The 27,695-nt window shown below is 49.2% G+C and overlaps 14 protein-coding genes across 16 annotated transcripts; 8 read left to right on the forward strand and 6 right to left on the reverse strand.

Moving 5' to 3' along the window:
- Positions 1-22: 22 nt before the first annotated feature.
- TERG_03054 (uncharacterized protein) lies at positions 23-615 on the forward strand (the record flags this gene model as incomplete). The annotated part of the gene is made up of 2 exons (XM_003235954.1): positions 23-208; positions 277-615. 2 exons carry the CDS (start codon positions 23-25, stop codon positions 613-615), a joined length of 525 nt encoding a protein of 174 aa, XP_003236002.1.
- A 275-nt stretch (positions 616-890) lies between these two features.
- On the forward strand, positions 891-1,199 carry TERG_11940 (uncharacterized protein; the record flags this gene model as incomplete). Its single annotated transcript, XM_047750975.1, has 1 exon — positions 891-1,199. One exon carries the CDS (start codon positions 891-893, stop codon positions 1,197-1,199), a length of 309 nt encoding a protein of 102 aa, XP_047605819.1.
- An 855-nt stretch (positions 1,200-2,054) lies between these two features.
- Positions 2,055-4,074, forward strand: TERG_03055 (uncharacterized protein; the record flags this gene model as incomplete). Its single annotated transcript, XM_003235955.1, has 8 exons — positions 2,055-2,325; positions 2,406-2,501; positions 2,572-2,777; positions 2,840-3,230; positions 3,296-3,324; positions 3,380-3,728; positions 3,785-3,965; positions 4,023-4,074. The coding sequence occupies 8 exons, from the start codon at positions 2,055-2,057 to the stop codon at positions 4,072-4,074; spliced, it is 1,575 nt and encodes a 524-aa protein (XP_003236003.1).
- A 1,746-nt stretch (positions 4,075-5,820) lies between these two features.
- TERG_03056 (uncharacterized protein) lies at positions 5,821-7,131 on the forward strand (the record flags this gene model as incomplete). The annotated part of the gene is made up of 1 exon (XM_003235956.1): positions 5,821-7,131. One exon carries the CDS (start codon positions 5,821-5,823, stop codon positions 7,129-7,131), a length of 1,311 nt encoding a protein of 436 aa, XP_003236004.1.
- Positions 7,132-7,678: 547 nt separating this feature from the next.
- On the reverse strand, positions 7,679-8,367 carry TERG_03057 (uncharacterized protein; the record flags this gene model as incomplete). Its single annotated transcript, XM_003235957.1, has 3 exons — positions 7,679-7,852; positions 7,913-8,273; positions 8,336-8,367. 3 exons carry the CDS (start codon positions 8,365-8,367, stop codon positions 7,679-7,681), a joined length of 567 nt encoding a protein of 188 aa, XP_003236005.1.
- Positions 8,368-8,821: 454 nt separating this feature from the next.
- TERG_03058 (uncharacterized protein) lies at positions 8,822-10,071 on the reverse strand (the record flags this gene model as incomplete). The annotated part of the gene is made up of 2 exons (XM_003235958.1): positions 8,822-9,377; positions 9,551-10,071. The coding sequence occupies 2 exons, from the start codon at positions 10,069-10,071 to the stop codon at positions 8,822-8,824; spliced, it is 1,077 nt and encodes a 358-aa protein (XP_003236006.1).
- A 720-nt stretch (positions 10,072-10,791) lies between these two features.
- TERG_03059 (uncharacterized protein) lies at positions 10,792-11,265 on the forward strand (the record flags this gene model as incomplete). Its single annotated transcript, XM_003235959.1, has 1 exon — positions 10,792-11,265. The coding sequence occupies one exon, from the start codon at positions 10,792-10,794 to the stop codon at positions 11,263-11,265; it is 474 nt and encodes a 157-aa protein (XP_003236007.1).
- A 2,339-nt stretch (positions 11,266-13,604) lies between these two features.
- Positions 13,605-14,132, forward strand: TERG_03060 (uncharacterized protein; the record flags this gene model as incomplete). The annotated part of the gene is made up of 1 exon (XM_003235960.2): positions 13,605-14,132. One exon carries the CDS (start codon positions 13,605-13,607, stop codon positions 14,130-14,132), a length of 528 nt encoding a protein of 175 aa, XP_003236008.2.
- A 279-nt stretch (positions 14,133-14,411) lies between these two features.
- TERG_03061 (uncharacterized protein) lies at positions 14,412-15,182 on the reverse strand (the record flags this gene model as incomplete). The annotated part of the gene is made up of 2 exons (XM_003235961.1): positions 14,412-14,911; positions 15,020-15,182. The coding sequence occupies 2 exons, from the start codon at positions 15,180-15,182 to the stop codon at positions 14,412-14,414; spliced, it is 663 nt and encodes a 220-aa protein (XP_003236009.1).
- Positions 15,183-15,593: 411 nt separating this feature from the next.
- Positions 15,594-16,954, reverse strand: TERG_03062 (uncharacterized protein; the record flags this gene model as incomplete). Its single annotated transcript, XM_003235962.1, has 2 exons — positions 15,594-16,680; positions 16,785-16,954. The coding sequence occupies 2 exons, from the start codon at positions 16,952-16,954 to the stop codon at positions 15,594-15,596; spliced, it is 1,257 nt and encodes a 418-aa protein (XP_003236010.1).
- Positions 16,955-17,642: 688 nt separating this feature from the next.
- On the reverse strand, positions 17,643-19,424 carry TERG_03063 (uncharacterized protein; the record flags this gene model as incomplete). The annotated part of the gene is made up of 1 exon (XM_003235963.2): positions 17,643-19,424. One exon carries the CDS (start codon positions 19,422-19,424, stop codon positions 17,643-17,645), a length of 1,782 nt encoding a protein of 593 aa, XP_003236011.2.
- Positions 19,425-20,298: 874 nt separating this feature from the next.
- On the reverse strand, positions 20,299-20,646 carry TERG_11941 (uncharacterized protein; the record flags this gene model as incomplete). The annotated part of the gene is made up of 1 exon (XM_047750976.1): positions 20,299-20,646. One exon carries the CDS (start codon positions 20,644-20,646, stop codon positions 20,299-20,301), a length of 348 nt encoding a protein of 115 aa, XP_047605820.1.
- Positions 20,647-20,733: 87 nt separating this feature from the next.
- Positions 20,734-22,419, forward strand: TERG_03064 (uncharacterized protein; the record flags this gene model as incomplete). 2 transcript variants are annotated; one of them, XM_003235964.2, is made up of 3 exons in its annotated part: positions 20,734-21,040; positions 21,101-21,780; positions 21,889-22,419. In XM_003235964.2, the coding sequence occupies 3 exons, from the start codon at positions 20,734-20,736 to the stop codon at positions 22,417-22,419; spliced, it is 1,518 nt and encodes a 505-aa protein (XP_003236012.2). The 2 variants fall into 2 exon arrangements, with proteins under 2 accessions (XP_003236012.2, XP_047605821.1); XM_047749499.1 differs by lacking the exon at positions 20,734-21,040 and having other exon boundaries at positions 21,133-21,780.
- Positions 22,420-24,155: 1,736 nt separating this feature from the next.
- TERG_03065 (uncharacterized protein) lies at positions 24,156-27,644 on the forward strand (the record flags this gene model as incomplete). Of its 2 annotated transcripts, XM_047748015.1 has the most annotated exons (6): positions 25,412-25,538; positions 25,684-25,790; positions 25,844-25,956; positions 26,021-26,099; positions 26,162-26,510; positions 26,567-27,644. In XM_047748015.1, the coding sequence occupies exons 1-6, from the start codon at positions 25,447-25,449 to the stop codon at positions 27,642-27,644; spliced, it is 1,818 nt and encodes a 605-aa protein (XP_047603988.1). In that variant the 5' UTR covers positions 25,412-25,446. The 2 variants fall into 2 exon arrangements, with proteins under 2 accessions (XP_047605822.1, XP_047603988.1); XM_047749500.1 differs by having other exon boundaries at positions 24,156-25,538; positions 25,684-26,510.
- Positions 27,645-27,695: the final 51 nt, after the last annotated feature.

The raw sequence follows: 27,695 nt of genomic DNA on the forward strand, positions 1-27,695 counted from the left end.
TCTAGCCCAAGCACCAGTGCCCATGCCCCCGTTCCCACCGTCCAGGGGGCGGAATCGGGAATCCCAGGCCCCCAGCACCGGACCCCCTCCTTCCAATACCCTGACAAATGGACCCTCCTCAACGATGACTTCCCTTGTAGGGCTCCCCAGCAGCTGGATCGTAACCGAGACTGGAACTGGGGGAGTCGTAACGCCGACCTCGGCTGCTGTAAGTCGTGAGACTCTCTTACCCCCTTTATTGTTCGCAAGAGATCACATCAGGCTAACCAGTTGTAGGAATCAACATCTCATCACTCCGATTATACCTCCCGGTCTTCTCGATCTGTCTCGTCCTCGGTTTCGGCTTCTTCTGGTAACGGCGGACATGACATGACTACTACTACCTCTACTGGTTCTGGAAGCGCTCCTACCGGCACCGGCTCTCTCCCTGGCTCCGCTCCAGGCTCTCCTGTCCCTACAGGAATCAACGGCGGCGGCAGCAACAACCCTACAAATGGTGGTGCATCTCCAACGGACCCGGCAATGCAGGCTCCCGGCAGTACTGGTGCAATCCACTCGGTTAGCAATGCTCTGCTCCTCTCCTTCTGTGCCATTGCCGCCTGGGCTCTGGTCTAGATTAAGGGGGTCCCTCCATCAACGCTTGACGCCTCATGCTTCCATGACCAATGACTCTATCATATCATGATTCGGAACGACCTGTCCTTGTAACGACCTTACCAGACGACGCTTTTCCCTTCTTTGACCCCCACAGGTGTACATAATTCACTACCAACACATACACGAGTACATATCTTTAACACGAACAACCAACGACAAGACAACGACAATAGATCACTAGAGAATGATAGACCCCTCTTCTCCATGATAACTCTCCCCCTTTCACGACACAGATGAGATCCCTCCCTTCCGGCACCGAATTGGCTCTTTGCTCTCCCCTGGCGTGGCGCGGCGTGACGGCGTTTATTCTGCTTCCTTACATATTTCATCAACTTTCACCTTCATGGGGCTGCTTTTTCAAACATCATGAGCTTTCTGCGTGCATCGTCTCCTTATTCGTTCATTCCAAAGACCAAAAAGGAAAAAAAAACCAACATCATCTTACATTCAGTCCTTTCGACCAAGCATCCAGCGGGGACAAAAACAAACCCTTTACCAACTCGGAGACGGTCACGACTACATTGTATCTGATGACGTTTTGAGTACATAACAGTACAATAAATATTACCTTAGGGAAAGGAAGGCAGCTAGTGCTCTTCCTGCTATATACATTTTAATAATACATTATTCCTCCTCCGTTAGTGCTTCCTCGTATTAGTCAATACATCACCGAAGCAACGTAGAAACAAGTAAACAGCGGAACTAACCCCATGCTGACCTCTTGTTTCGTTGCACGCTAACACGGTAGATCCGGGGAAGCCCTCGTATTAACACCCCCTTTTAAACCCAACCACCCACGGGAAGAACAAAGCAGGGAGATAAGAGTCAAAAAAGACTCCTCCCCGCGCCATCATCGGGTTTACCGAGGATGAGTCGATATGATTGACGATACCCTTGACGGAGAACAAGAGGCATGGCCGGTAAGTAAGCCAGCATGTCATCGCATCCCAGCAAACAGTTGCACAAGACGAAGCGAGCGGACCCCCCTGCTTTCTCCGCAAAATCGCATTTTTCAGCATACGTCTCTCCGTGTGGGACAGACAAGTAATTAGCTAGCATGCATTCCCACCATTCAATCTGTCCTCAAGACTCAAAGAGTAGAAAACACGATGAGTAGCGAGATAGGTCGTGTCCACGTCTAGTTGGCCGTCACTAACGCAGTTATCTTCGCCGTCTCTTGATCTTGTGGTTTGGTCTACGGACCACCAGCCTGAGACTGGCCGGAATTAGCCCGTCTGCCTCCTACAAGTCGGTGGAGAACTCCATTTCAACGGGCTGCTTAACCTGCTGGGTGCCGGGAAGTAGGAGACAGCGTCCCAGATACATAAAGAGAGCGGCCGGCGCCGTCTAGGTCTGTCTCGGGGCTCTGTCTACACAGACTCGTACAGAGAGACAAGATGGACGAGAAACCCGAAGAGCATACGGAGCATGTCAGCGTGAGCCAGACCAGCAGGGAGGAGCGAGTCGGGGTTGAAGTCGAGGATGCTGAGAAGGGTCATGAGAAGAGCCAGAAGGTCGTCAGCCATGATGCGGATGAGGCGATGAAGGCGTTTGCAGAAGGGGGTCCGATCGAATTGACGGCCGAGGATAACAAGCGGCTGCTTAAGATTATCGACTGGCATCTTATGCCCATGATGTGTGTTGTTTACGGGCTGAATTATCTTGACAGTAAGTCACTGTCCCCGAGTGGTTGGCACATGTCTTGCTGCTGGTGCTGATGGATGATGGATGATGGATGTATCACGTAGAGACGACACTATCCTACGCCAGCGTGATGGGGTTGAAGAAGGATATCCATCTCGTCAAGGACAATTACCAATGGCTCGGCAGCATGTTCTACTTCGGTATGTTCATCTAGCCAGATTATATCCGTTATGTATGACGTGTTGATAGGGTGAGAGCTGACTGCCGTAGGATACCTGGCGTGGGAATATCCTACCTCTGTCCTGCTGCAACGACTGCCCCTGGCCAAGTACTCTGCCTTCTGTATCGTCGCATGGGGCCTCATCCTCACCCTCTTCGCTGTTGTGCATAACTTCCCCGGTGCCGTTGCAATTCGGTTCCTTCTCGGTGTCTTCGAGGCTGCTGTCACCCCCGGCTTTGCCCTCATAACCTCCCAGGTACCTAACCAACTCGATAACAGATATATGCGAGTAGAGTACAGGGCTGACAGCTGCTGCAGTGGTACACCAAACACGAACAAGCAACCCGCATCAACATCTGGTTCTCCTTCAACGGCTGGGCTCAGATCTTCGGCGGGTTGGTCGCATACGGCATTGCCGTAGGGTCTCGCACGGTTGGGTCGGCCATTGCACCATGGAAAACCGTCTTCCTTCTTACGGGCCTCTTGACCGTCGCGCTGGGCGTGTGGTTCTACTGGCTGATTCCGGATAACCAGCTTAATGCCCGCTGGCTGAAGAAGGAAGATCGTATACTGGCCGTAGAGAGAGTGAGGGTCAACCAGCAGGGTATCGGCAACAAGCACTTTAAGCTGTATCAGCTCAAAGAAGCATTGGCTGACCCGATGACCTGGGCGTTTGTTTTTTACGCCGTTGCAGCAGATATCCCTAATGGTGAGCCAGCCAAGCCTGTTCAATGAAGGTCGTGTAAAACAGTAGATGCTAATCGGACTCGAAAGGTGGCATCAGCAACTTCTTTAACCAGCTGGTGAGTGTCTCCTGTCTTACCCGCGAAGTAGGATCAAGTAGCCTAACGTGTAAAGATCGTTGGATTCGGGTATACACCTGAGCAGAGTCTGCTCTACGGTACTCCCGCCGGTGCCGTCGAGGTGGTAGCCCTCCTCCTCAACGGGTTCCTCGGCGACTACTACCAGCAACGCATCCTCGTCTCATCAGGCGGCCTCCTCGTCGCAATCGTCGGCACTGCTCTCATGATAGCTTTGCCCGAGAGCCTCTCCGTTGGCCGCCTGGTAGGATACTACCTGACCCTGGCTAGCCCGACCCCCTTTGTGTGTATCCTAGGCTTGATATCTTCGAATGTAGCGGGATACACCAAGAAAACCACTGTTGCTGCACTGTACCTGATCGGATACTGTGTAGGCAACATCATCGGTATGTCGAAGACCTCGTGTCTGCTAGTCATTGTTCGTGCTAATGTATCCATACAGGGCCACAAACATTCCGCCCCGAGCATGCCCCCGAGTACACGCCGGCCAAGGCAACTATCCTGGCATGTTTCTCTGCCTGTCTGGTCGATATGTACTTCATCTGGTGGTGGTATAACCGACAGAACGCAAAGAAGGCCAAGCTCAGAGCTGAGCCAGGCTACACCAAGGTCGAAAACCAGGAGTATGTCTCGTCTTCCCCTCCCCGTTCATGCTGTTCGACCGACTGACCTCACGATAGATGGCTTGACCTCACGGACATGGAGAACTCAGAGTTTACTTACTCAGTGTGAATGTTTAACGTACTGTATCTCATGACATGCATGCAATGAATCTTCTTTCTTCCATCCAACACCAGCAAGAGGTTGACTGGAAATCTTGAATTACCTGTCAAAGTAATTTCCCCACGTATGTAAATGCACAATTGCCTGTCCAGCGTCAGTGTCTCCTTATCCATGCATCAAAGTCACCGCTACTATGTAGCTCCTGGTTAAGTATGCAAGTGACCTGCTTCTCTGTCCGACATTTGCCAGCGACTTCGGACGTGTGACCGACAAAGTCACAAAGCGAGTCGATCTAACTTGCTCCGCCTGCATCTCGCCTCGTCTATCGGCAATAATAATAGTATTATGTGCGGATATCCCATTTCTCCGGGTTCATTGTTGACGCAACACCATGTGCAGTATACGGAGTGCACATACTCCGTACACATAACGGACATTAGCATGAACTGAAGATGTCCATATTTCGAACCGGTTCGTTCGGTTCGACCGCAACTTTGCCCTCGTCTTCGTCTCCCCTGGCCGATCAACCCCAACTGTAAGTGCGAACTTGAGTGCCACGCAGTATGCATTGCAGCTCAAGTCAGAGTCTGCTCCAGTCAGAGCCCGACAAGGCCAGCCGGGGAGGTACTAACTCGAGCTAACCCTGATAAACATCTGCAAGACCCAATAACCGGCCAGCAAGCCAGAGCTCGACGCGCCGCCACGCTGAGCCACGATTCGCCATACTAGTTTCTCCCTCCGGAGGTGCATGAATGATGCATGATGCATGGGCAAGGGTCATGCGGGTTTCGTTCCTTTTTCCCTCCTTGTAACCGCATGTTCTCTCTTCCTAGACTCTCTTTTTTTTCTTTGCTTCTGCTTGCTTCTGCTCCGGGTTCGCCCTTCCCGTGTGCCCCTGCGCGGGCAACATGCTCCCGTCCGTCAAACAGGGCTCTCACACACTTACGGTGAGAAGGAGAGGCGATGGCGCCCAATCAGGTGGACGTTAAAGAAGCAGAAACAGAAGCAGATGAAGAAGATCGATCGAAGAAGAGGACCTCTAGTCTCTTTGCCCCGCTCCGAGGATGGGGTTTGTCCATTTTTTTGGCGTCCTGCTTCTGCTGCTGCACCAGTTCGACTGACTAGTTATAACGGCCGAGGATTCCCTGTCCGTCCGTCTGTCCCTGATGGAAGTCTTGCGCGCCAGCTGTGACAGGAGTCATCCCGCAGAGATGAAGGTGTGAAGACATGACTGGTGAGCTTCTCTGTCTCAGTAGGCGCCTGGATATCGGCTCCTCCGTTCTTGTTTCGAGTGCTCCCCGGCGCTTGATGCTGCAGTCCTCGTTCTATATATATTCATGCACTTGATATATATATGCACTCGAACTCTTCACTGCAGGCGGTGGCTCTACCCAGCTCCATCATCCCCATCCCTATCATCACCGTTGTCTCGACCTATAAGGCTGTCAGCAAGGCTTCGAGGTTGAGCTTCAAGTGATCAACTGCCTGTCTCCTGATTGCCTGCACATGCGCGTCCAATCACCAAGCTGCCCTTTTTGTCTTCTTTCTTCTCTTTCACATGTCATCTCCCGATATATAGGCCGTTAAAGAGGGATCTTCCATCTTCTTTAGACAAAGAGTGTAAGTTGGCTCATTCACAATTGAGGCGGAGGTTTGAGGTTGAGGTTGAGGTTGAGGACGTTGTCTGCTGACTCTGGTAGAAAGACAAGACAGCTACAACGTCCGACTAAGCATCACCAACCGGCACCAGCCATCATGGCCGGCCTCACATGCCAGACCCAAGCAAGTGATGGCGGCATCAGTGAAGATAATGCTGTCTCTTCTCCCTTTATCTACATACCCAAGACTCAGAAGAAGCTGAACACAAGCTCGAAAGAGGACTATATAACGTCCTTTCTCTTCGAGGATGAGCGCCCCTTTGATGCCTCTGTCGGAGATGAAACATCGTACTTTCCGCCCTTCCAAGTGACAGACCTGGCGTTGCCCAGCAGGACGTACGCGGCCACCGGGAGCCCAGTATCAGCCTTTTCCATGTCCAGTGCAGACGACGAGGACGTCCCGGAGGTGCAGAGCTTGATCAGGCCGTCTGCCACCACGGCTACCCCTACCGCGGCATCAGCGCGCAAGCCAAGTGATGCGGGATCTAGAGCATCTTCCTTTTCTCTAGAGCGTCGAAGGACGTCGAGAGGACAGGCATCTTCGTCTTCCAGGTCTACTTCGTCGACCAGACCAAGGCGCAGCATGCAGCATCTACGCGGCAGATCGGGGGCAGGGCCAGGGACTTATACCAACTATACACACTCTCGGTCAGATATGGGCAGCAGCCCTCAGCGTAACGAGCGAGACCTCGTTGCCCTGCACCGTGAAAGTTGTCTTCTTTTCAGCCAGATGGGGCCATACAAAGAGCTCTCTTCGTCTCCTACAGACCCTAACTCCTCAGCACGCCACTCCCATTCACATGTCTCTACCGCACCAACGAGATATTCTTCTTCACAGCAGCCTCAACATTCGGCTTCTGCGTCTCCGCTGCTACGAACTGAAAACACACCTACTTCTCCATTTCAGTCGGATGGCATCCCATCTCCACTCATCCATCAGTCTACGTGGAACCCCATCCATGACCAAACAAACAACGTCTCTTCACCACCGCCCCTGCCTAAGACTGTAATCGACTGGACGTCTCCCTCAACCAGACGGAGGGAATATGAAAAGATCGACCGTGCCAGTCGTGGTATTCGTGGTGCCTGGAGGAAGTTTGCTCCCCAGTGGTGCCAGAGTAAAGACGCTCGAGCCCCCTTTTTTGAAGAATGCAAGGCCGGTCATGCAAAGGACGATGGCAGCGTGAGGCGGTTCCGCATGGATATTCCAGAGGAAGATGATACCGATAAATGTGCCGATCAGCCGCCACGTCAAGGACTAGGTGTGTTGAGAAATGGACTCGTCTCAGCACTGACTCGACTCAAGTTAGAGAACGAGACTGCTCAGCCTGTCAAGGAGAAGTCTACTCCTATTCCCACTAAACAATGGCGGCCTTTTATCAACAGGCGTAATTCGTCGTTGGTCTAGCTTTCATACCACTTTCATGCATTACGCATTACGACCGTTCATTAAACCCTCATATTCCCATGCATTCTGATTCTAACTATACCACATTCACATTACACAATTGATTTAATTGATCTCACAGAACAACAAACAACAAAACACCATCCATGCATACGACAATCTACAGGATATTCCCATTCCCATTCGTCACTATTCCTGCAATTGATAATTTTGCGCCAATTATACTTGCTCTGATTTCTTCACCCCCAGTTCCTTGTTTCCCTGCGTTATTCCTACCATACCATATAAGCATATGATACCAGACGTCTTGCGGTCAAAAGCATATTTCCCACTATTTCCCACCGGCAATCGAGGGTTAGAGATACCCCGTTTCATTTGTTCTGCATACATAGCATAGATAATTCAATGCCATTACAGAAGCTGATCACACATATAAGCTGTTTCTATATTGCTCCAGTGCTCCTCTAATCTCGTACTTTTATATTCCGTCATAACAAAAAAAAAACAGCAGCAAGGGTATATCTATATAACGACACAATTCCGACAATCATAGCAAATCAAAGTCATCCAACTTCTCCTGGTACCGCAGGATATTCCTCTTAATCTTACTAGAGTCAACCCACGTTACGAAATCTTCCATGTTTCTCGTCACCAGGAAAGCAGGATCAGTAACGACCTCTGTCCCAACGCGCACATGGCCCTGCTCAATAAACTTAACAGCCTATCACGTACCATTAGCAAACCGAGTCGCAAGTCATGTATGCAACGCATGAACACATACAGACGGAACACTCTCCACCATCCCATTCCTCGCCATAACTACACCCAACCGCCTCCTCGCAAAGGTACTAACAGTAACTTCTCGCTCGACTTTACTTAGTCCTGCACCTTGCTCACGGTTCTGCTTCAATATTCCCATCGACCAAAGCTTCTCTAGCATCTGAGACTCGAGCTGTTTGCGCACTGGGTCCGAGTCCGGGTCAAGTGCTGCAAGTTTATGAGCTAACTGCCGTAGGGAGCCGCAAATGGCATTGTATTTCTTGTAGTCTAGAGGATCTTGGAGATGGTAGCGGCGCCGGATAGTGGCCTCGCGGTGGTTGTTGTCGGATTTGTATGTGTAGAGGTCGACCTTTTTAAGGAGCCTGCGCAGAGAGAAAAGTTAGCGAAGGCTGCAGGGGAAAGGAAACCACTGGAAATTGCATACTTCTGCTCGTGATATTTGAGTTTCCGGACCATCTTGCCTGTCTTCTATCGAGCTGTTCAATATTCGTCAGCTTCAGCGTTACTTTTCTTCTTTTCTTGCTTGCGACTTTCAAATTTTCGATTGTCAGCGATAAGAGATGACTAAGCCATCGACAATATTATGTAATTATAATCATGTGATCTTTTATCCATGCATAAAATTGAGCTTAAACAATATTATGCATCACGTGAATTTAAGCATAAATAATGCCATGACTAAGTAAGATGACTAAGCAATCACCAATCAGCATCCGCCGTTTATGCAAAGTTCAGCGACTGCGACTTCTCCAACCTCATTCGCTCGAGATACAAAAAATGATACTTCAAGGACAAACCACCAGAAGTACCTACAAGGGGGCCAACTTGGCAGAGACAACACGAGCCGTTTCGTCATATAAAATTCTAAAAACGGAACAGAGACATGCATTAGGAGTTCTTCCTCCCCCCTTCATGTCGAGTCGGGGGGTTCTAGGCCAGGAGTCTCCGCCACCCGGTATACCAGCTTGCTGCCAGTCACCTTGCCGTCTCTCATCATCTCCAGGCCCTCGAGTGCTCCTGCAAGGCCACCGCCGCACACTTGCTGAGGATGGACCTTGATCTTGCCGTCAGCAAGCAGCTGGTTTGCCATGGAGACAAACTCCTTCGCGTATCGAAACCCGGAGTGATCCGGGGGTATCACCGGCCCATCCTCAGACATTTGGACTTTCTCGCCAAACATATAGTAGGCCATGGTGTAGCTCGACTCGACGTCATCTCGAGGACAGGGCTCCGGCAGCAGCGCAAAGTATCGACCGCCGGGACCGGTGGAAATGGCATGAGCGCATATGCGTGCGCTGGCAGGGAGCGATATGGTGTCCCAGGCCAGTTTTAATTTATTTCCGGTAAATTCACGGATCTTGAGGCCACAGTCCAAGTCGTGATAGTCGAAAGCCGCCACGGCGCCTAGTCTTTTAACGAACTCGAAATTCCGCGGGGAACAGACTGCGATTGGGGCAAAGCCGGACCTATGAGTTCAACTCCAGATCGTCAGCAAAGCGGTTGGTTTGCTTGCAAAATAATTCCTTTTCCAGAATAAAATCGCAATTGGCTTTTTCGGACTCTGGTTGGACATTTCAAGTTCCGTGGGTATATTCAAACGCTACTCGTTTTCTGTGTATTCTTTTTTGAAAAAACGTACAGTTTTGCAAATTGGATGCCCAACGAGCCAGTCGCCGTGCTGCCGCCGTATATCAGCACCGGCGTCCTCTTGAAGCTGGGGGAGGTGGGCAGATCTAATCCAAGACCAAGATATAACCCTTGACACACGGTTATGATGCCCACCCCGAGCGTGGCGGCCTCCTCGAAGGATAGGTTGTCTGGAATATGCGACTGAACGTCTGCTTTGACAAGGATGTAGTTGCCAAACGCCCCGTCGTCTGGTTCTTGTCTGTTGCAGCCATGGACGACACCGTAAACCCGATCGCCCTTCTTGAACTTCTTCCTGACTCCCTTGCCTATGGCTTCCACGATGCCAGAATAGTCGCAGCCCACGACGGCTCCCACCACACCCGCGTCAATATGCTTCCAGTCTGTCGGATTCAACGCAATCGCAACAGGTTTTACCAGCATAAACCTGTCCCTCACCACCGGCAGAGGCCGATCAACGACCTCCGCCCGGCCTGGGCCAAGTACTGCGATAACCTTCCTCGATGACCCCATAGTGGCCGTGACTCAGGCTTTCAAGATTTTCCACTGAGTTTTTTTCCCCCTCCCGCCAGCAAGTTTTCTATATTACCTTTTTTTTTTTATCTTCACTCTTTCCGCTTCCCAAGCTCACGGTGCCTTCATGCTTGCGGCCTGCCCTTTTATGTGGGCTTCTCCGTAACCCCCGGGAACTCCCAACAGGCTGCCCCCGATAGCCTTGCCCTTGGGGGACCGTCAATGGGAGGGAACAGGCTTATGTCAGTAACGATCCTTCAGTTAAACGGCGAAACTTGCTAGGCATGATTGGCCGCTGCTAGGGGGTTCATATCTCCATAATTAATTAAAGCCCATTACATCATGGTTCCACAGCGGCCAGACTCGAGGTTGCGCAGCAACTTGTCGCTAGTGGTGGAGTGATGACATGGCCTGGCCAGGAGCAACAGGGAGGAGAGGAGATCGTTGATTTGAGGGTCGCAAGGGGGGGAAGCCTTAGAGACGGGATAAATACCCCTTTTACCCTCACTTCTCAACCCAACGCACCTACTCCTGCGTATAAACACGGGGACGCCCTTCATAAAAGTTCCCATCAAACCAAGAGAATCTAATGTTTTGCTGGTCACTCCTTTTCCTCTCCTGAAGTGGCAGTTTGGCTTCGCTCGCATACAGCCCCCTAGAAGGGTCCGCCACAGTCAAATAAAAATCACACCACCGACATACAACACTTAAACCACCAAGATGGAGTCAATTCCGATATCGATAAACACTCTCGCTATTGACGAACCTACTCTCGAATCACCAACGACTCCCCGTAGCTGTGCGATGTCTCTCGCCGCCCGTCGCTCAAAATTGCGCGATACTCACATCCAACATCATCAAACCTCTTCGCCACAGCTATCCTCACAGTCTCCGTCTTCTCCATGCCCTCCGCCTGCCAGAATACTGCGCCATCCATCCCCAATTCGATACCAATCCACTCCACCTTCATCCCGCTGCTTTGCCGACATCCTTGACCCAACTCTTAACCTCTCCGACGACAATGGCGACAGGTCAAATGACGTCGACCTCCAGGTCAAACTCGCACTGATCGACCTGCTCAACTGCAGCGACATTAAGACGGATCAGGAATCCCGGTTATGGGTGCAGAACAAACTCATGGATACCGAACATCGATTAAAAGCCAGACGGAGAAGCAGAGTCGTGCACTGCTAGCTTCTGTCCTCTACTCTACACTTAGCTTGTGTGTGCCTAAGCTATGCCGCTCGCTCATTTTTTCACCTTGACCCAGTCGCCACCCTTTCGCAGTGCATAACTTTCGCAGTGCATAAGTTCAGGAATGCGGACATACTTCAGATGGCCTTCGTTTTAGTTTATAGCCTTTTTTTTTTCTTTGTTTATCTGGACCTCTTTGACTGGCGTTTTATCGGCAGCACTGGCTGGAAGTTTTTTAGCGGAAGCGCCCTTTTGCATTGACGCAATTACTTTTCTTTCTCTTTTTTATTCTTTTCTCTCCCACCTTCCTTCTAGTATGGACTCGGTATCTCGTTGGATATATCTGTTTAATACTTTCTTTTCACATGTATTTATTATTTAATATTAACACACTTGAGAATGCACAATTCCGCTCGTATTTCTAATACGCGACACCTTCCGCACTTGTCATCCTATATACTAGGCATACCTGCTTTTATCGTGTGGTGATAGCCATTCCCTACACCGCAACTTTAGGGAGCATTCTCGCATCATTTATGAAAGTCCCTACTCAAAATAACATTGGAAGTCAACTAAGTATACCCTAAATGCGATGCCGCAAATACTGTGGTGCTACACCGCAAGGTGTCTAGAAGGCAAAATAATATCTAGTGTCTTTGGGATACGTAGGCCCCCGTCCTGCGGGTCTTCGCTGTTGCTTGCGACCCAGATTTATCTGTTTGCCTTTGCGACTGCCTTGCCCTTATAGGATGCGCCTACCAACGTTTAGAGAAGATTCTTAAGCATGATTTACTCCACGAATAAAATCAAACTTCTACTATCGCTGTTAGAACTGGCTTCTTAAGCTTATGAACAATCTCGTGAAGAATACGAATTATATCTGTAGTTGTCCCGTTAATAGATTTGTCAAGAGTTGATCATCTCACTGCATTTCATAGGTGATAACCAACATACACAGCATGCAGCCCAAGCATCTACCCGGTATATCCAAGCCATCCCATTTATTATTCGTTGTATACCGGTTGTTATCAGCGTTCAAGGGTTGCTCTCCGAAATGACTTTGCTCTTAAAAGATAAGAGACTATTGTGGGCTTAGGCCCTACATGAGTAAAAGAATACTATATATGCGAGCAATTCGTACCGCTGGTAATTTTAATGCACGCTGTAAATCAAGGTAAATTCATTCAGCGACCCTTGGAGCTTATTGATAGATAAGATCAGATAAGTATCAGAGTGGGGTTATGAAAGCTTAGCTGACCAATAGAAGGCCTGGAAATTGCAATATTAAGTTATCAGATCAGAATCAACTTTCAAGACAACGGCTTTTTGCATACGGGTTATATAAGAAAATAGAGGGGTTTCTTTTCTTCAGCTATAAGATACAGCCATGATCCTTTATCACTTGATCATTAATGAAATATAAGTTTTGGGAAGTTGTTATAACAAGTTAGCATAATAGTTACGACTTGGTGTTACCGCCGGAACTTGGCTTGAATGTGCCGGGCAGAGATATCTGACCAACGAAAACTAGGCGGTTCAACAAAGTTTCGAACGGAGAGGTAAGTCACCAGGGCGGTTTCTTTCAAGGATAGCAGATTATCACTACCTTAATCAATAACAATTAAAGCTGTATCAGAATTTAAGCTGTTTGTAGTATCTCACAATTCTCCCAGCGCCTATGATGTTAATTATCATGGAAATACTGCAACTGTCCTGGAAGAATTCGACGAAGTGATGATTCGCTCTTATGCGTGCATATAATATGTCCAGATATTTCGGCAGCACCCCCTCCCTTGTGTAAGGTATAAGGCCATTAAAGCTAGTTTCAGCCCTCATATAGCCTTTTGACACATCATCTTTGGCTGGCAAACAAATGATGTTACACCTAGATCGTATGATTGCTGACGACGATAATAAAGATATACGTATATATATCACGTGTAGAGCCCTCGCCTTAAAGTACTCGGGAAATAGTCTGCAGGGTCGGTTATTGTAGATATGTCAAAACCGAACTAGGCACGATGGACCCTGTAAGATTCATATGGCCCAATAGCCGAGAGCAGAATGGGGCCAAACACAACGCCGCTCCCTGTGACTCAGCCGTGGGCGTGATAAATCGAACGTATTTTCCTTTATGTGAGTGCATAACATACCCTATGCGGCTCGTGTAGAGGAGATGGAGCATATTAATGAAGATTTAACTAGCACATGGAGTTCTAGCACTTGTAATTGAAGAGGATGCCGCAAACATCCAAGTGAGCATATCATACAAAGAAAGTAAAGAAGTCCGAACTAAGCAGAGAACCGAGCACTGCTAATTAGCGAGTATATTAGATCCCATGTCCAATGATGATTTCGTTGTCCTTATAGAACCGAACCGAATCAAACGTCTCGCCCTTGGAGGTGGATGTTATCCCGTCCCGGACCCCCCAAAGGATACCATGAATGAAACAGATGCCACTTTGCAGATAAAATATCAAGCTCACTTTGACCACGCTGCCAACACAAAGACTTTGTATTCATGTGCCGATATTAGATATATTTCTTCCAGGAGTTTTCACCCTCGAGTCCCCTGCTTTAGCAACACATCGGGCGACCTTATACTCCCCAGCTCTACCGCAAGTGAAGTGCCTAGCACTCAACCAACAATAAAGGCTGATCTAGCTGGAAGTTTAAGAATAGGGCTTCGACGAGGTGCAGTTGCGGGGATTGCTACTGGGGTTCTTGTGGGTGTGATCTTGATTGTCCTTTCATATGTTGGGTATAGGAGGTATCAGCAGTGGAGCGGAGGCCGAAACTACCAACTGAAAGTAAGAAATGTAAAATGGGACGGCTCTGGAAATATAGATCCAGGTAGAGCAGCCTGATATTCAATGACGCAAGGGCAATCAATAGGGGTACAGTGGGTGGTTTGGCAACTTGGTATTATCTTAGGGTAAAAGACAGCAATATTGAGACATAGTTAAAATCAAACATAACAATCGAGTCCAACTTAACAAATGAATATACAAAAAAATATCATAAAAAAAAAAAAAAAAATAGCTGTTGTCAGTTCTTACAAAAAAAAAAAAAAGGACTTACCAGGTATCCATTCATATAAAAGGAGAAACTCTTTTTGGCCCTTCATTGTGTAGGTCAAACCGTACCTACAAAGAGCACAGTATTTGTTCCAAAAACGTCCCGTTCATATTTATGATAGACATCTTCTTCGTTTCGAATATCTTGCACAGGTCTGGGTAATGCCCTGCAAATGCAACATAAAGTATTTGCATCCATAACCCCATATACCACGTTGACAGCAGCTCTTTTACTGCGTCCGAGTTTGCCGGAATGTAAAATTCAAGGTCGTTTCGTTTGCATATCATCGATTCAAGCATCGCACCATCTAGCCCGTTGTCTGTAATCCGTTTGAAATTCACCGTCTCGCATAGCTTGGTGACCTGCTCTGCGCTTTCTGCTGCCCCAATAACATGTAGTAGCAGGATAATGCTCTCCATGCTGATGATATTTTTAATAGGGCTTTGCTTAATACTCGGCGAAAATCTCTTAGCTCGACGTCTTTGGCCTTGCGGTCCAAAGACCGGCTGGCCATCCATAGATATGGAGTAGAGGAAGTTCTTCGGGATTAGATTTTGAAGCGGGTTACCTAGAGGGAGTAACTGTTAGCCCCAGGGAGATAAATACGCCCCTATCCAGAGTTATTTCTCTTAGGGTATATGTAACTGGATTGAAAATATCTTTGATACGTACTCACCATCAAGATTGCGTCGTAAGTAGGCGGCCACAGAATCAGCAAAATCCACATCCGCTACTCTTTGGGGAAAATCGCTGCGGTCCGACGAGGTAGAACATGTGGCTCCCACAGTTAGGTATAGGAGTAAGAGCGTAAGGAGGAAATATCTTCGCATTTTCTTCATATTATCATGTAAAGATATACTGATGGAAATGTTTTTATAACCAAGACACGTAAACCATAAGTTGAGGCGCCGGGTTTGTTGATAGGGGTAACAGACCCGTTACCTCGTTAAGAGAGCAAGTTCTGTAGGTAGTAAAGCGCCTTCATAGGCCTCCAGTGACTGGTGAGTGATTTCTTTGTTTGCCGGACAGTGAAGAATGAAGATTGAAATAGCCAAATGCAGGTCCTGGAGAGAAAATACCTTGTCTATCCTATTCATCTTCTAAGTTCTAAAGCAGCTGCAATCGCAAGGGAAGGGGAAAGTCCAAGTGGGCGTTCAAATAAATACAATATGAAGAAGAGCATTTGAAAAAGGAGTTGCAAATGGCCGGCGGGATAGGATATAATTGTGGAATGCTTGTATGTATATATATTATAGTTCGTCGTGCTGTTCAACCTCTGGAGGGACTGGCCGGCCCGAATCTTCCTGGAGGTCGACACCATTCTTTTTTCTCCATTTTTCGAACAAGGCAAAAAAATCTTTTTCCATGCCGCTCTCCATTTGGTCGGGAAGAACAACAATGTACTCAATGTAAAGCGAGCCGAACTCATCATGTGGAGATTGTTCGTGGATATGGCCCTCGTGATATATCGGCATTCCCTGCTCTGGTATCCTCTCCACAGTAAAGGGCTGGACAACTTCGCCTCGTTTGCGACCTATCTGTACAATGTGCCCATCCAAATGTGTTAGGTTTCGAGTCCACTCTCCCATCCAAGCTTCTCTAATGCTGAGGACTTCTCTCCAGAAAAGGTCCTTGCCCTTGCGCCGGAAGAATGTTCCATCGGTACGCTGAGCCTCATGTTCACCCAGGATGGGCTCTTTTTCTCTCAATGTGACAACCAAATTACCCGCAACCCAATCGGGGCTTTCATCGGCTTCATTCTCGAACACCAGTTTCGATCCCTGGCCCATGCCCCTTTCAACAGTGCCCGATATAGGAACTTCGGCCCTGACAACTCGGTTGCCACCACACACTTTACACGGATGCCGAATTGACTTCCCTTTCCATCCACACTTGTCACAGGCCATTTGAACTTGCTGAAAGATGCCGGGAGCGATCATGTGCTTTTGAATTACAGCGCCATGGCCCTGACATTGGCTGCAGACATCCACTTTTCCATCAATAGAGCCAGAGCCCTCGCAAGCATCACAAATCTGTTGCTTCTGAATCTTGAAATCTATCTCTCTGCCGTTGTAAAAGTCTTGTAGTGGTAAGTCGAGGCGGAGCTCCATATCAGGACCACGTCTGTGGCCGCCCTGATGACCGAAATGCCCTCCACCCCCAAAGAACCGGGAGAATAGGTCGAAAGGGTCATGTCTACCACCACTTCCGCCTTGTTTGTGTTGTTGTAGGCCCTCGTGACCGTACTGGTCATATATTTTCCTTGTCGAAGCCGTGGATAGGACATCATATGCTTCAGCAATATCGACGAATTTTTTACGTGCCGAGTCGTCACCACTACACAAAATTCTTAGCTAAGGTGGTTCGCTTATAATAAATTTGAGCCATTACAGCTTGCTAACAGGTATCTGCGCTGTCTTGCGCCGGTGCATTCTACTCACGGATTCTTATCAGGATGGAACTTTTTGCTTAGTGTTCTGTATGCCCTTTTGATGTCGCGCTCTGAAGCTGACCGATCGATGTCCAGTATCTTGTAGTAGTCCTCAGCGCATAGTGTCAGAGGTATTAGGATGAAGAGAGTTGAGAGTAGGAGAAGCGGAAAGACGAGCATGGTGACCGACTGGGGTCAATCCCCAGAAACCGGAGGACGTGAAAATAAACAGTATTGCAATATGGCAAAGCCGAATGCGCTTCAAGCGCTTAGCACGTATTCTGCCTGTGTTATAAGGATTCAATAGTAGCTGTTCCGGTGGGTAGAAACGAAATATAGGGTGCAGCACGCTGGGGAAAAAAGATAAGGGCTGGCGAAATCTACCAATGGCAGGTCAAGTTGCCAGGGCTTTGCACTCCTCTTCAGCAGCTCAAAAACTAGCTGGCTGTCCTCGGGAGGGAAGCAGACAAAGATGATCGATGGCCGACTCGATGCTCGCGTTGATGCCAGATTATCAACTTCCCTTATTATCGATTAGGTAGTAAATTTAAAGTTTGGAAGGACCGCCGCAAGCTCCGAAAGGATAAACCTTTTGCCGATGATGATATAATCACCTAAATAATCATCTTGAATGGATAGATCTACTCCGTACTACCTAATGTAGATTATGTTTTTGGTGAAAGAAGCGAACAGAGGACAGCTGAAGACGAAGAGACAGTCGATAGGAGCTAATTTCCATTTGACATACTGGAGTTGCATAGCTTGATCGTTTTGCGGTGAGGTTGAAGAGTGTTATCTCGCCCGAAATAAGTACTACTCACAATGTAGGGAAATGCGAAGGCTGCATAGGATCAAAACAGTGGCTGGATTAGTGACCCCTGGCTGGGACATCGAATATACTATTTCTCCAAGTCGGCTTTTGGTTAGGGCTGTCTTGGCTGCTTCTTTTAATAAGTTCGTCCGCTCTCTGCTGTTCCTCATGCCAGGCTTTGGCAAGACTACCTGGGGCATAAACGCCGTCGAAGATGCCCCCTCGCTGAGCGTCAAACCCGAGTCTAGTGAATATATTTGGGTCCGCCTTCCCACTCAGCCTAGCCATAATCGCTCTGATAAAAGTTAGGAAGTCGTCAGGATCAGCTATGCGCGCGGCGCGTAGGCGCTCTCTCACAAAGAGCAGTTCTCGATTTGCTGCCCTAGCATAGCCAACTATCTTCTCGGCTATCATTTTCTCCAGGCTGCGTCTGATCATGTGTTTGAGGAAAGGTTTAAGAGCCCACAAGATACATGACCAGCGGCTCTTGGCAATAGAGTAGTCCAATTTATGGATATGAACTCTCACTGCACGGAGAGACAGAATCTGTTCCAACCGCTCTCTGCCAACCTCAAATTCACAAGAGACGTCTATTCCGCGTTGATCAAGACAGAAACTGGCGATTCCTTCATCAAATATGGATGGGAAAGGAGGCCTATGCGCTTTTATCCAGTAGCCGAAATCATTTGCAGAAAAGCAAAGGCCATTCAGGGTGACGTTAACGACGTTTTTCATGCCTGAAACCGCCTCCTTCGAATGGGTTTTGCGAAGCTCCATGTTATTTATTGTGGTGACTAGGACTTGATATGGAAGGAACGAGGAATTGTGAACAGTGTGTCCAGGTTCAATCACAACGTTTTCAAGCAGAAGATCCATCTGAGGGACCGAGACTTCCAATCTTGGTATGGGTATATACTGGATAGCTCGAATTAATAGAGGAAGGAAGATGTTGAGAGCGTCTGCCATAAGACGAATACCTTCATTACGATATGCTTCACATATACCCAGTGCAATTTTCTTTGTGGCTGTGATGAGTTTCGCAACAGCGGCATCCTGTGTGACAGATATCAGTGTTTTCTTGAGTTGATAGATAAAGTCCTTGAATTCCTGCTGCGGTAAGTCGCCTTCAGTCTCCTTTACTTTCTCCTTCAGGGTCTTCACGGTGTCATCTCCAGAGTCCCAGAAACTGGGGTCGGTGAAGAGGCTGTAAATGGATTGTCCAATGTGGTCAAGTGTGTCGTTAACTCCAGTGCTTCTTTTAGTACCTTGCATCAGCTGCTGGAATTTACTTTCAAGGGATTGCCATTCAATTTGACTGCCGAAGGATGTTGCAAGCTCCCATAAGTTCTTCATGGCGTCATGAAATTCTGGGTCGATGTCTAGAGCGTCCGAAACACCCTCAACTGTGGACCCTACAGTCTGCATGTATATTCCAGCATACCGCTGGACAAGTCCTGATATGGTTGACACGGATTTATCGTAATCAGACCTTAAACGTAGGTCTTCCACTGTCTTTTTCATCTGGTAGAAAAGTGAATCTTGCACTTCGGTGGACACGTTGGTTTCAGCACTCTTTTTGGCTGCACGCCCGGTATCCTCCAGCCCTTCCTTCGCAGTCTCCTTAACTTGCTCCCCATCTTGCATTAGCTCATCGGGGGTGGGAGCCTGTTTATTGTCGCCATTTGTCGTCCTGACACTGTTCTTTTGTGGTTCTGATGGCTCCACCTCCTCTGCGACCCTGTTTATTGCGTCTGAGAGTGTTGTCGTGGTGTCAGAAAAGATACTGCGGCCGATAGTGGTAATGTCTCCTATCAGACGACGAAAGTCTGAGTTGGTCATAAGAAGTTTACCAACGGTGCGTACGCTTTCATATGCTATGATATTCAGGTCATTAGCTTGTCCGCCACAGGCATTGCAGCAATATGAGACTTAATATCTACGGAGGATAAGAGTTCAAAAATACCAGCAATAGTATCTGCCCTGGCCTTGGATTTTGATGCTGCGGAAGCAACCTGGGCTGTGCTTATAGAAACGTCCGAGTGGATGAACTGGCTTATGATTTCCTGTAGCTGGTCGCCACTGTTTTTCTCTCGCAACAGAGCAATGAATATTCGGGTCCACGCTCGACAATCCTTTGCGATCCTTCCGCCCCTCGGACTCAGCATGGGGTTATCTGGGTTCAACACATCGGAAACGAGGACAAGCCGCAGAAGAGCTGCTGCTTGCTCTGTTGTGGGCATGTAACCAGCGGACAACGCTCGGAACATCTCATATTGACGAAATTTCTGCTTTACCTTCCGCTGCAGCTCAGTTTCCGACTCTGAGGCTGCAAGCAGAGGCTCTCGTTCACCAGTAGCATCTTTTCGAGGTCTGCAGCACGACAGCATTGTGGCTTCTTCCCCAGGTTGGGCAGGTTGTGGAGGGAACTCTTATAGTTAGACGGCAGCGGAGGTCAGCTATTTACCCTCGCTTCATGCACGGCCAGCTCGGCTTCCTTTTAAGATAAAAGCAGGACAACAGCTGGACAGGTCAGCTCCCTATGTAGGGTGTGCAGATGAGCACCAGCACGTCACACCCTGTTCTCTTCCCAGTTTGCACTGTTGCTCGTCCAACCTTGGGTCCCCAAAACTACGTAATAAGCTGCAAGCTTGGGGCAGGCGGGCGCCAAGCCGGGAGTCGACCTCTTGGCTGTTCTAGACCAAAAGAGAAGTCATCAAAAAACTAAAAAGGCCAAGAGAAGTTGAAGTGGTTGCCTGGTGGGTTGCTTTGCTGAGTCGTGAGATGCTAAATACCCAGAACCGACAGCAAAGTGTTGCAGGTAATTGGAGGTATGGCACTTCCGACTTCTCTCGCCGAACACAAGGCTTTCTTTGTTGAGAAAGTCAGGGAGTTCAAGCCAAACCCCGTTGCTGGACAAACGAAGAATGGAAACGAGAGCGAGATCTCTTCTGACACGACCATCTCCGCGAGGATACGCCCAATTCTTCCCCACGAGCAGGAAGCCGGTCATACTCCAGGCTTGTTTGTTCGCTGTGATGGAAATGGCAAGGTCGATGTGCATGAGCTTCGACTCAAGGTCAACGGACAACCTGCTTTGAATGTATGTACATGAACAACTGCCATATACTATTCAAACAGTACATACTCCATGCGTGCTTCTCCACGTTCATATTACCAAGACCTGTTACAGTCGTCTAGCTTCCTTGTCGACCGCGCATATGGGCCAGAGAGCACAACAAGGTCGATGTACGACGATTTTGTAGCTCCCCTGGTGCCATGGGCGTGGAGCGGCGGCGTTGGAACATTCTTTGCATACGGTCAGACTGGATCAGGCAAGACCTTTACCGTAAATGAAATGGAAACCTTCATCGCATCGGATTTGTTAGGCGGGAAGATCTCTGGCCGACGCAGTGTTCACATGTCTGTGTTTGAGCTGGCAGGAAAAGCTGCATTTGGTAGGGAATGCATTCCCTTCCCCCTTCGCGCACCCGTTTTCATTTATTGACTGCATTCAGATCTCCTCAATGACAAGCATCAGATCAGCGTCATGGAAGATTCATTTGGAGAGACCCAGTTGGTTGGTATCGTCGAACGCACTCCCTCGACGATAGAGGATTTCCTCAACCTGATCAAGACAAGCATGATCTTCCGGGCTAGTGCCCCGACGCTTAAAAACGATGCCTCTTCGCGCTCACACGCCATCTGCCGAATCAGGATCGAAAACAAGGATCATCCCGACTGCCCTGATGGTCTGCTCTTTTTGGTCGACCTAGCAGGCAGTGAGGCAGCGGCGGATTCCAAGGACCACACTCCAGAGCGCATGAAAGAAACAAAAGATATCAATTCCTCTCTTTCTATGCTCAAGGACTGTATTCGAGGCCGGGCTACCTGGAACATCAACGAGAATACGGCTTCAGGCGGCACTAGCTCAAAACATGTGCATATACCGTTCCGTAACACCACGCTCACCAAGGTGCTGAAACATGTGTTTGACGTCAATAGCCATCGTTCCTGCAAGACTGCCGTCGTTGCATGCGTTAGCCCCAGCGCTATAGACGTAAATCAGGGGAAGAGCTCTCTTCGATATGCAGAAATGCTCAGGGTTCAGGTGCCTAAATTGAAGCCAGTTGTCTATGATCCAGCGGTCCCACGTACCTGGACTAACAAGCAGCTGCGAGAGTGGATTGTGAACAATGTCTGTTGTTGGCCCCATCTAAGCATGCCCTTTGTTTTCTCTCGGTCCCATTTTCTTTGCCTCCCACCCCGAACTGAGGCAACATGCTAACTGACAGCTATAACATAGTCCGGTTCACCTCCTGTAGATCCATCGCATGTTGCGCCTACTGAATCTGGGATACAGATATGCAAGCTGCCTAAGAGCGAATTTGTCTCCCGATGCCTAAAGGCGGATGGAGTACGGCCCGAGCAGGCCAGAGCCTTTTTCGATAAAATATGGCAGCTCCACGTTGACTCCCGTTCCCTGAAGACTAAAAGCGCCGCGACTAGCGAGCCGAAGAAACCGACCATCCCGTTCAAAGAACGCCTCAAGCCTGGGATGTTTGTGCGCGTTACTCCCCAGTCACCAAACGACCCGATCCATTTTCTTATGTTGCTTGCTCCCGAAGGCGCATTTGATCAGACCAGGGTTGCTGCCAAGGAAAATGGCGACGGCTGCGGTTCTAAGTACATCTGTGCAGCAGTTGCCCCATCAATTATGGTGGACGCCTATGAGCTGTTTGTCTCGCAACAGAGAATTGTAAGGATTGAGGATATGGAGGCGGAAGTTTTGATGGAATATGATTCAGCCATGAGATACTACTTCATGACCGTCTAAGCAAAGGGCGATGAGCATTGGTAACTTTGGCGAGAACACGTATATCACACATGGGTTTCAAATATAGTGTGAGTGGTGTTAGGCTGGAGTAGAAGCTGAGTCTGTCGATTGGAGGGGAGCGGGCAGGTCAGCTTGCGCATTCCGGGGGCTGGTTGACCCCAACCGTCCCTCTTGCATATCGATTTTTGCGGTAGAGGATCAGCTGTCGTTTAGATTTGGCCAATTCTGTTGTTCTCTCTTTTGAAAGCTTACAGCCGGCTGTGTTCACACCCTTGAGGGTAGGATTATCTGCGTTTGTTATTAGAGCTGAAGACAGGGACACAGTACACCGTAGATCGCGATGCATGAAAACGCCGCTGGAGAGGAATACAACTGATTGTTTGACGTATCACTTCATCTTCCTGCAGTTCCGGATTCATGTAATCAACCTAGCTATCAGACATATGCCTCTGCTCCTTTTGGCCGTCGTGGGAACTAACCAGTCGATCACTCGGGTTCGCTTACAGGCTAGTCAACAAATCTGGTAAGAGGTCGTGCGGGACGGGACGAAGGGAGGGTAGTGGTGATAACATGCATGAAAAGGGGCAGCCATGGTCGCGAATGTAATGCGAAATCCTACTCAATTTTCGTACTCCGTAAATCCTTAAACCCGTTGCATACTTCTTGATATTACTCTGTGAACCCGGAAAGGTAACATCAAACACGTCCATCATCATCAGCTCGTCTTGCCACGGTAACTTGATCCGCAGCCTTCTCGCCCAATTGTCAAAGCTGCTCGGCGTTAACTAAGCCACTTTCATATTAGCGCCGAGTACAATACGAAAGACCGTGCTGTTTTTCTGGTAGCTGTGGTTGGGAATGATGTACAGCAGACTGGATTGGATTGGCCATGAGCGGCTTAGCTAGCTAATATTCGGCACTAGTGGATGTTCTGGAAGGCAATGGAAGGGCGAAACGGTGCCTGCAGCAGCATGGGTATGGATATGGGTTTGGCCCGACTGTATCAGGATCCTCAAGGGGTGGTTTGCGATGGAACAAGGAGCCGACTGTGGCCTATCGTATCGGAACGGCGATTCATTTCGGCGCATTCCAAAACGGGATAACCTATGGTGAGCGAGCGAAACTCCCCAGCTAGAATGCACCGTTCATCAAGTAACTAACTAGTTCGGTGGTCAAAATACTACGGAGTACTCCGTACTGTTGAAAGATCTCGTTGGGGCGGTGGTAGTCGATAACTAGTTGAGCTGCTGCTGCTGCGTGAAGAAGCGCTGCCTTTTTAGTCTGATTTGTGATTCATCAAAGAGAGAGGAGCATGGTGGCTGTTTGTCTCTGTGTAAAATTATTATTAGACATGAAATGGATACGAACCATGGTGCCGTGAATATCTGCCTCTGCCTTGCTCCAGCCGCTCGAGACGGAGCAGTGACCCTTACAACGCCACAAATGAGCCTGCAACAGATTATTGCGCCATTATTAGTAATATTCGGAAATGGGAGCAGCATTCGATCGCCCTAGTCTGTTATAGACCCAGGCCTGGATAATGGTGATTAACTATCGACCAAAGGTCCTCGTACTGTCTGCCGAACGAGGCATAATCATCGCGACAATAATATTACGGGTGGTAACCACGGAACCCGGGGAGGCGCACTGCCTCTCACCTTCAAGAAACTTCTCTTCACGATGTCGTCGAGTAATGTATTATTACCTTGAACCCCATTCGACGGCTGGTGAACTGCGAAAGAAGAGAGCCCAACGGTTGCTAAAATGTGGCTTGTGAAATTATATATCCATCGGTTTGATTGGGTTGTTTGTCCATACTTTGGGTTCTGGGCCCTGGAAATTTTGTTGGGCAGTCCCAAAACCAAACGTTGTCTTCAAACCATGGTTGGCAGGGATCTTCCCTGTTCGTCTAGGGTGGAGAGGAAGCATATCCATACCCTGTCAGAAACTACCCTTGTCAAGCTTGCAGCGGATCGGGAGCTTCCCTTGTCAGGATGGGACGTCGAAGGAACTCAGGATCCTCTTGTGGTGAGTACGGAGTATTGAATGCCCAAAAAGGGGACTTGAGGACGGAGGGCTGTAAATTAATTTCGAACACCATTTGAATAGTTGTATCAAAAACCCAACCCTTAGACTCCGGGTCCTCCAGAGCTGGGTACGATGATCAAAGCACCTTCATAAGCGGAAGCAAAAAAGAAAAGAAAATAAAAAAGTACAACAACAGCAGCCAGAAAAGAAGCAATTGTAGGCCAAGACACAAGTTCGTCATTGCACGATCGGGCAATGGACGGTTGAACAACGTCTTTCCCTGGTGATCGTGCGCAGGAGCTTTGCTTCGATCTGGTGGTAGTCAGTCACTCTACCATGACGCAGGAACGTAACTATGTGTGAGTATACTTCAGACACTGTCAGACACCCCAAATAAAAAGTCTCTGATATGCGCGTTCAGCGCCGGGAACGAAGTTTTAGCCAGCCAGTGGCCGCCCTGTCGCATTTCAAATTCTCGGGAAGAGTTGCTCCCCTTGGGCTTTGGTGAAACGCATCTCGTCCAGTCCAGCTCGAGCGCGCCAGCGGCGTTGCAGTCAGACTGTCCCGACATCGCCCGATCCCGAAGGAGTTACCTCCGCAAGGCATCGCAAGCTTCACACTGAGTTTCCTTGTCGTGACGGGCAGGCTAACTTCTGCTTGCTCTCCTCTTCTCCCTGCCCTTGCTCGCTGTCCCCTTCCCTTCCCCAGAATCCGGCTCCAATCCTGGTTTCAAAAGCAAAGCAAAGGAGAGCATAGCGAGAAACCGTACTGACGTGGGCCCCTGGAAGAAGATTGGTTACCATTAACTATATATCGACGGCCTCTTCCTCGTTCCTCGGGAGGGAGATGCTTTCTCGTCCACCTCTCCCGACGCATCACAGGCTTGCTTCTGTTGCTTCTTCTTCTTCTTCTTTTGCTGCTGCTGCTGCTCGCACTCGCACACTCACCTCTCATTCTGCTGCCCCCCTTGCCTCACTGCCATTGCGCTCCAGACCCAGCATGATCGGTCCCAGCCTGTACTGCCCCCAGTATAACGCCATGCACTCCTCGTCTCCTGCCCAGTCGCCCGCCGGCTCGACTGGCTCTCCAGTGTAAGTGCTTGTGTTGACGATGTTGTTCCGTCGACGTCGAGATTTTCCCTTTTGGGCCAGCAGTATAGCCTCACCGCCTTGCCGTTTTCGGTTTGCTGACAGGCCGCCCTCTGCCTTCTCTTGGATGGGCTTCTTCTTCTTATAGTGACGGCTACTTCGACACTGCGAACCCAGGCTACATCCGCAAGTATCTGCGGACATACGGACTCACGCCGCCGCGTGCAGAGAGCTACGAGGTGCAGAAGACAAGATGTAAGTGCGCATGAAGCTTCACAGAACGGTGCAGAAGCTGACTGCCGCTACAGGTCTTGCCCAGCTAGCTCTCAAGTCTACCCCCATCGAGAAGTTCCTCTACCTCAGCACAATCCGCAAGAACAGTGTGCATCTGTTCTACCGCCTGGTCATGGACCATCTACAGGTATATGCGTGATCCCGGGCCGTTAGACAAGTGATTGGTGGACGGAAGACTGACAGTTGTGTAGGAGCTTACTCCCCTGATCTACACACCCGTTGTTGGTGAGGCTTGCCAGAAATGGTCCGAGATATATCAGCAGCCCGAAGGTGAGCTTTGTGGTGTGATCCTACGCCTTCTACGAGCTGTGCCGTATTAACTTTCGGTGTAGGAATGTACCTTAGCTATGAAGACCGCGGAAACATTGCTGCAGTTATCCAGAACTGGCCCCAGCCAAATGTTGACATTACCGTCATCACTGATGGCTCGAGAATATTGGGATTGGGCGATCTCGGAATCAACGGAATGGGCATCCCAATTGGCAAGCTTGCCCTCTATACTGCCTGTGCTGGCATCAGGCCTGAAGCTACTCTCCCCCTCACCCTTGACTTGGGAACCAGCAATAAGGCTCTAAGAGAAGATCCCCTGTACATGGGTAGCCGCCGTGGCAAGGTTACTCAGGAGCAGGAGCTTGAGTTCATGGATGAGCTTATGGCTGCATTGACCGAAAGATGGCCAGGGTAAGCAATTATTATGATCGGGCTGAAATATCGTTACCTGGCTGACAATGCGATAGTATTGTTATACAATTTGAAGACTTCAAGAATCCTTTCCCGGCCCTCGAAAAATACCGACACAACTACACTTGTTTCAACGATGATATCCAGGGAACTGGAGCCGTCATTTTGGGCGGTGTGATAAATGCCGTCAAGCGATCTGGCGTTCCACCAAAGGACCACCGTGCTGTGTTCCTCGGCGCCGGAAGCGCAGGAGTAGGTGTTGCTAAGCAGATCGTCGATTTCTTTGTCAAGGAGGGAATGACAGAGGATGAGGCCAAAGCTTGCTTCTACCTTGTTGACACTAAGGGTCTTGTCACTGCGGACCGAGGCGACAGACTCGCAGCTCACAAAGTCTACTTTGCCCGCCATGATAACAACGGCCAGCAGTTCAAGACCTTGGAAGAAGTTGTAGACCATGTCAAGCCCACCATGCTGATGGGTCTCTCCACCCTTGGAGGCGTCTTCACCCCCGAGATCCTCAAGAAGATGGCCGATAATAACAAGCAGCCCATCATCTTCCCTCTCTCGAACCCCTCCGCTAACTCAGAATGTGACTTCAAGTCTGCCATCACTCACACCGACGGCCGTGCCCTGTTTGCTTCAGGCTCTCCATTCCCTTCATTCTCCTTCAAGAATAGCGCTGGTGAGACATCGACCTACTACCCTGGCCAAGGCAACAACATGTATGTCTTCCCCGGTATCGGACTCGGAACCATCCTCTCCAAGGCCGTCGAAGTCACCGATAGCATGATCTACGCCGCGGCAGACGCCCTTTCAACATCCCTGACAACCGAGGAGCTTGACCGAGGCCTGTTATACCCTGAAATCACAAGAATCCGTGAAGTCAGCGTTGCCGTTGCCAGAGGAGTCATTCGTGCCGCCCAGGAGGCCAAAGTGGACCGCGAAACGGCGATCCGAACCTTCACCGACTCTGATCTGGACTCTTGGATCAAATCCAAGATGTATAACCCGCATTCCGAGGTTAACTCGCTCGAACGCGAAGTTGGTATTCTCCTCTCCTCCATCGGCCGTATGAATGGCACCTCGAACGGAGACATATCGCCTCGTGGTGAGGACCAAGGCTCCAAGCTCTAGTACTGACTCCCTTTCCTTTCTCTTTCTGTCCTTCATTTCCCAGTGCCTCTG

The sequence above is a fragment of the Trichophyton rubrum genome (assembly GCF_000151425.1).
Source record: "Trichophyton rubrum CBS 118892 genomic scaffold supercont2.3, whole genome shotgun sequence".
Classification (NCBI taxonomy): domain Eukaryota; kingdom Fungi; phylum Ascomycota; class Eurotiomycetes; order Onygenales; family Arthrodermataceae; genus Trichophyton; species Trichophyton rubrum.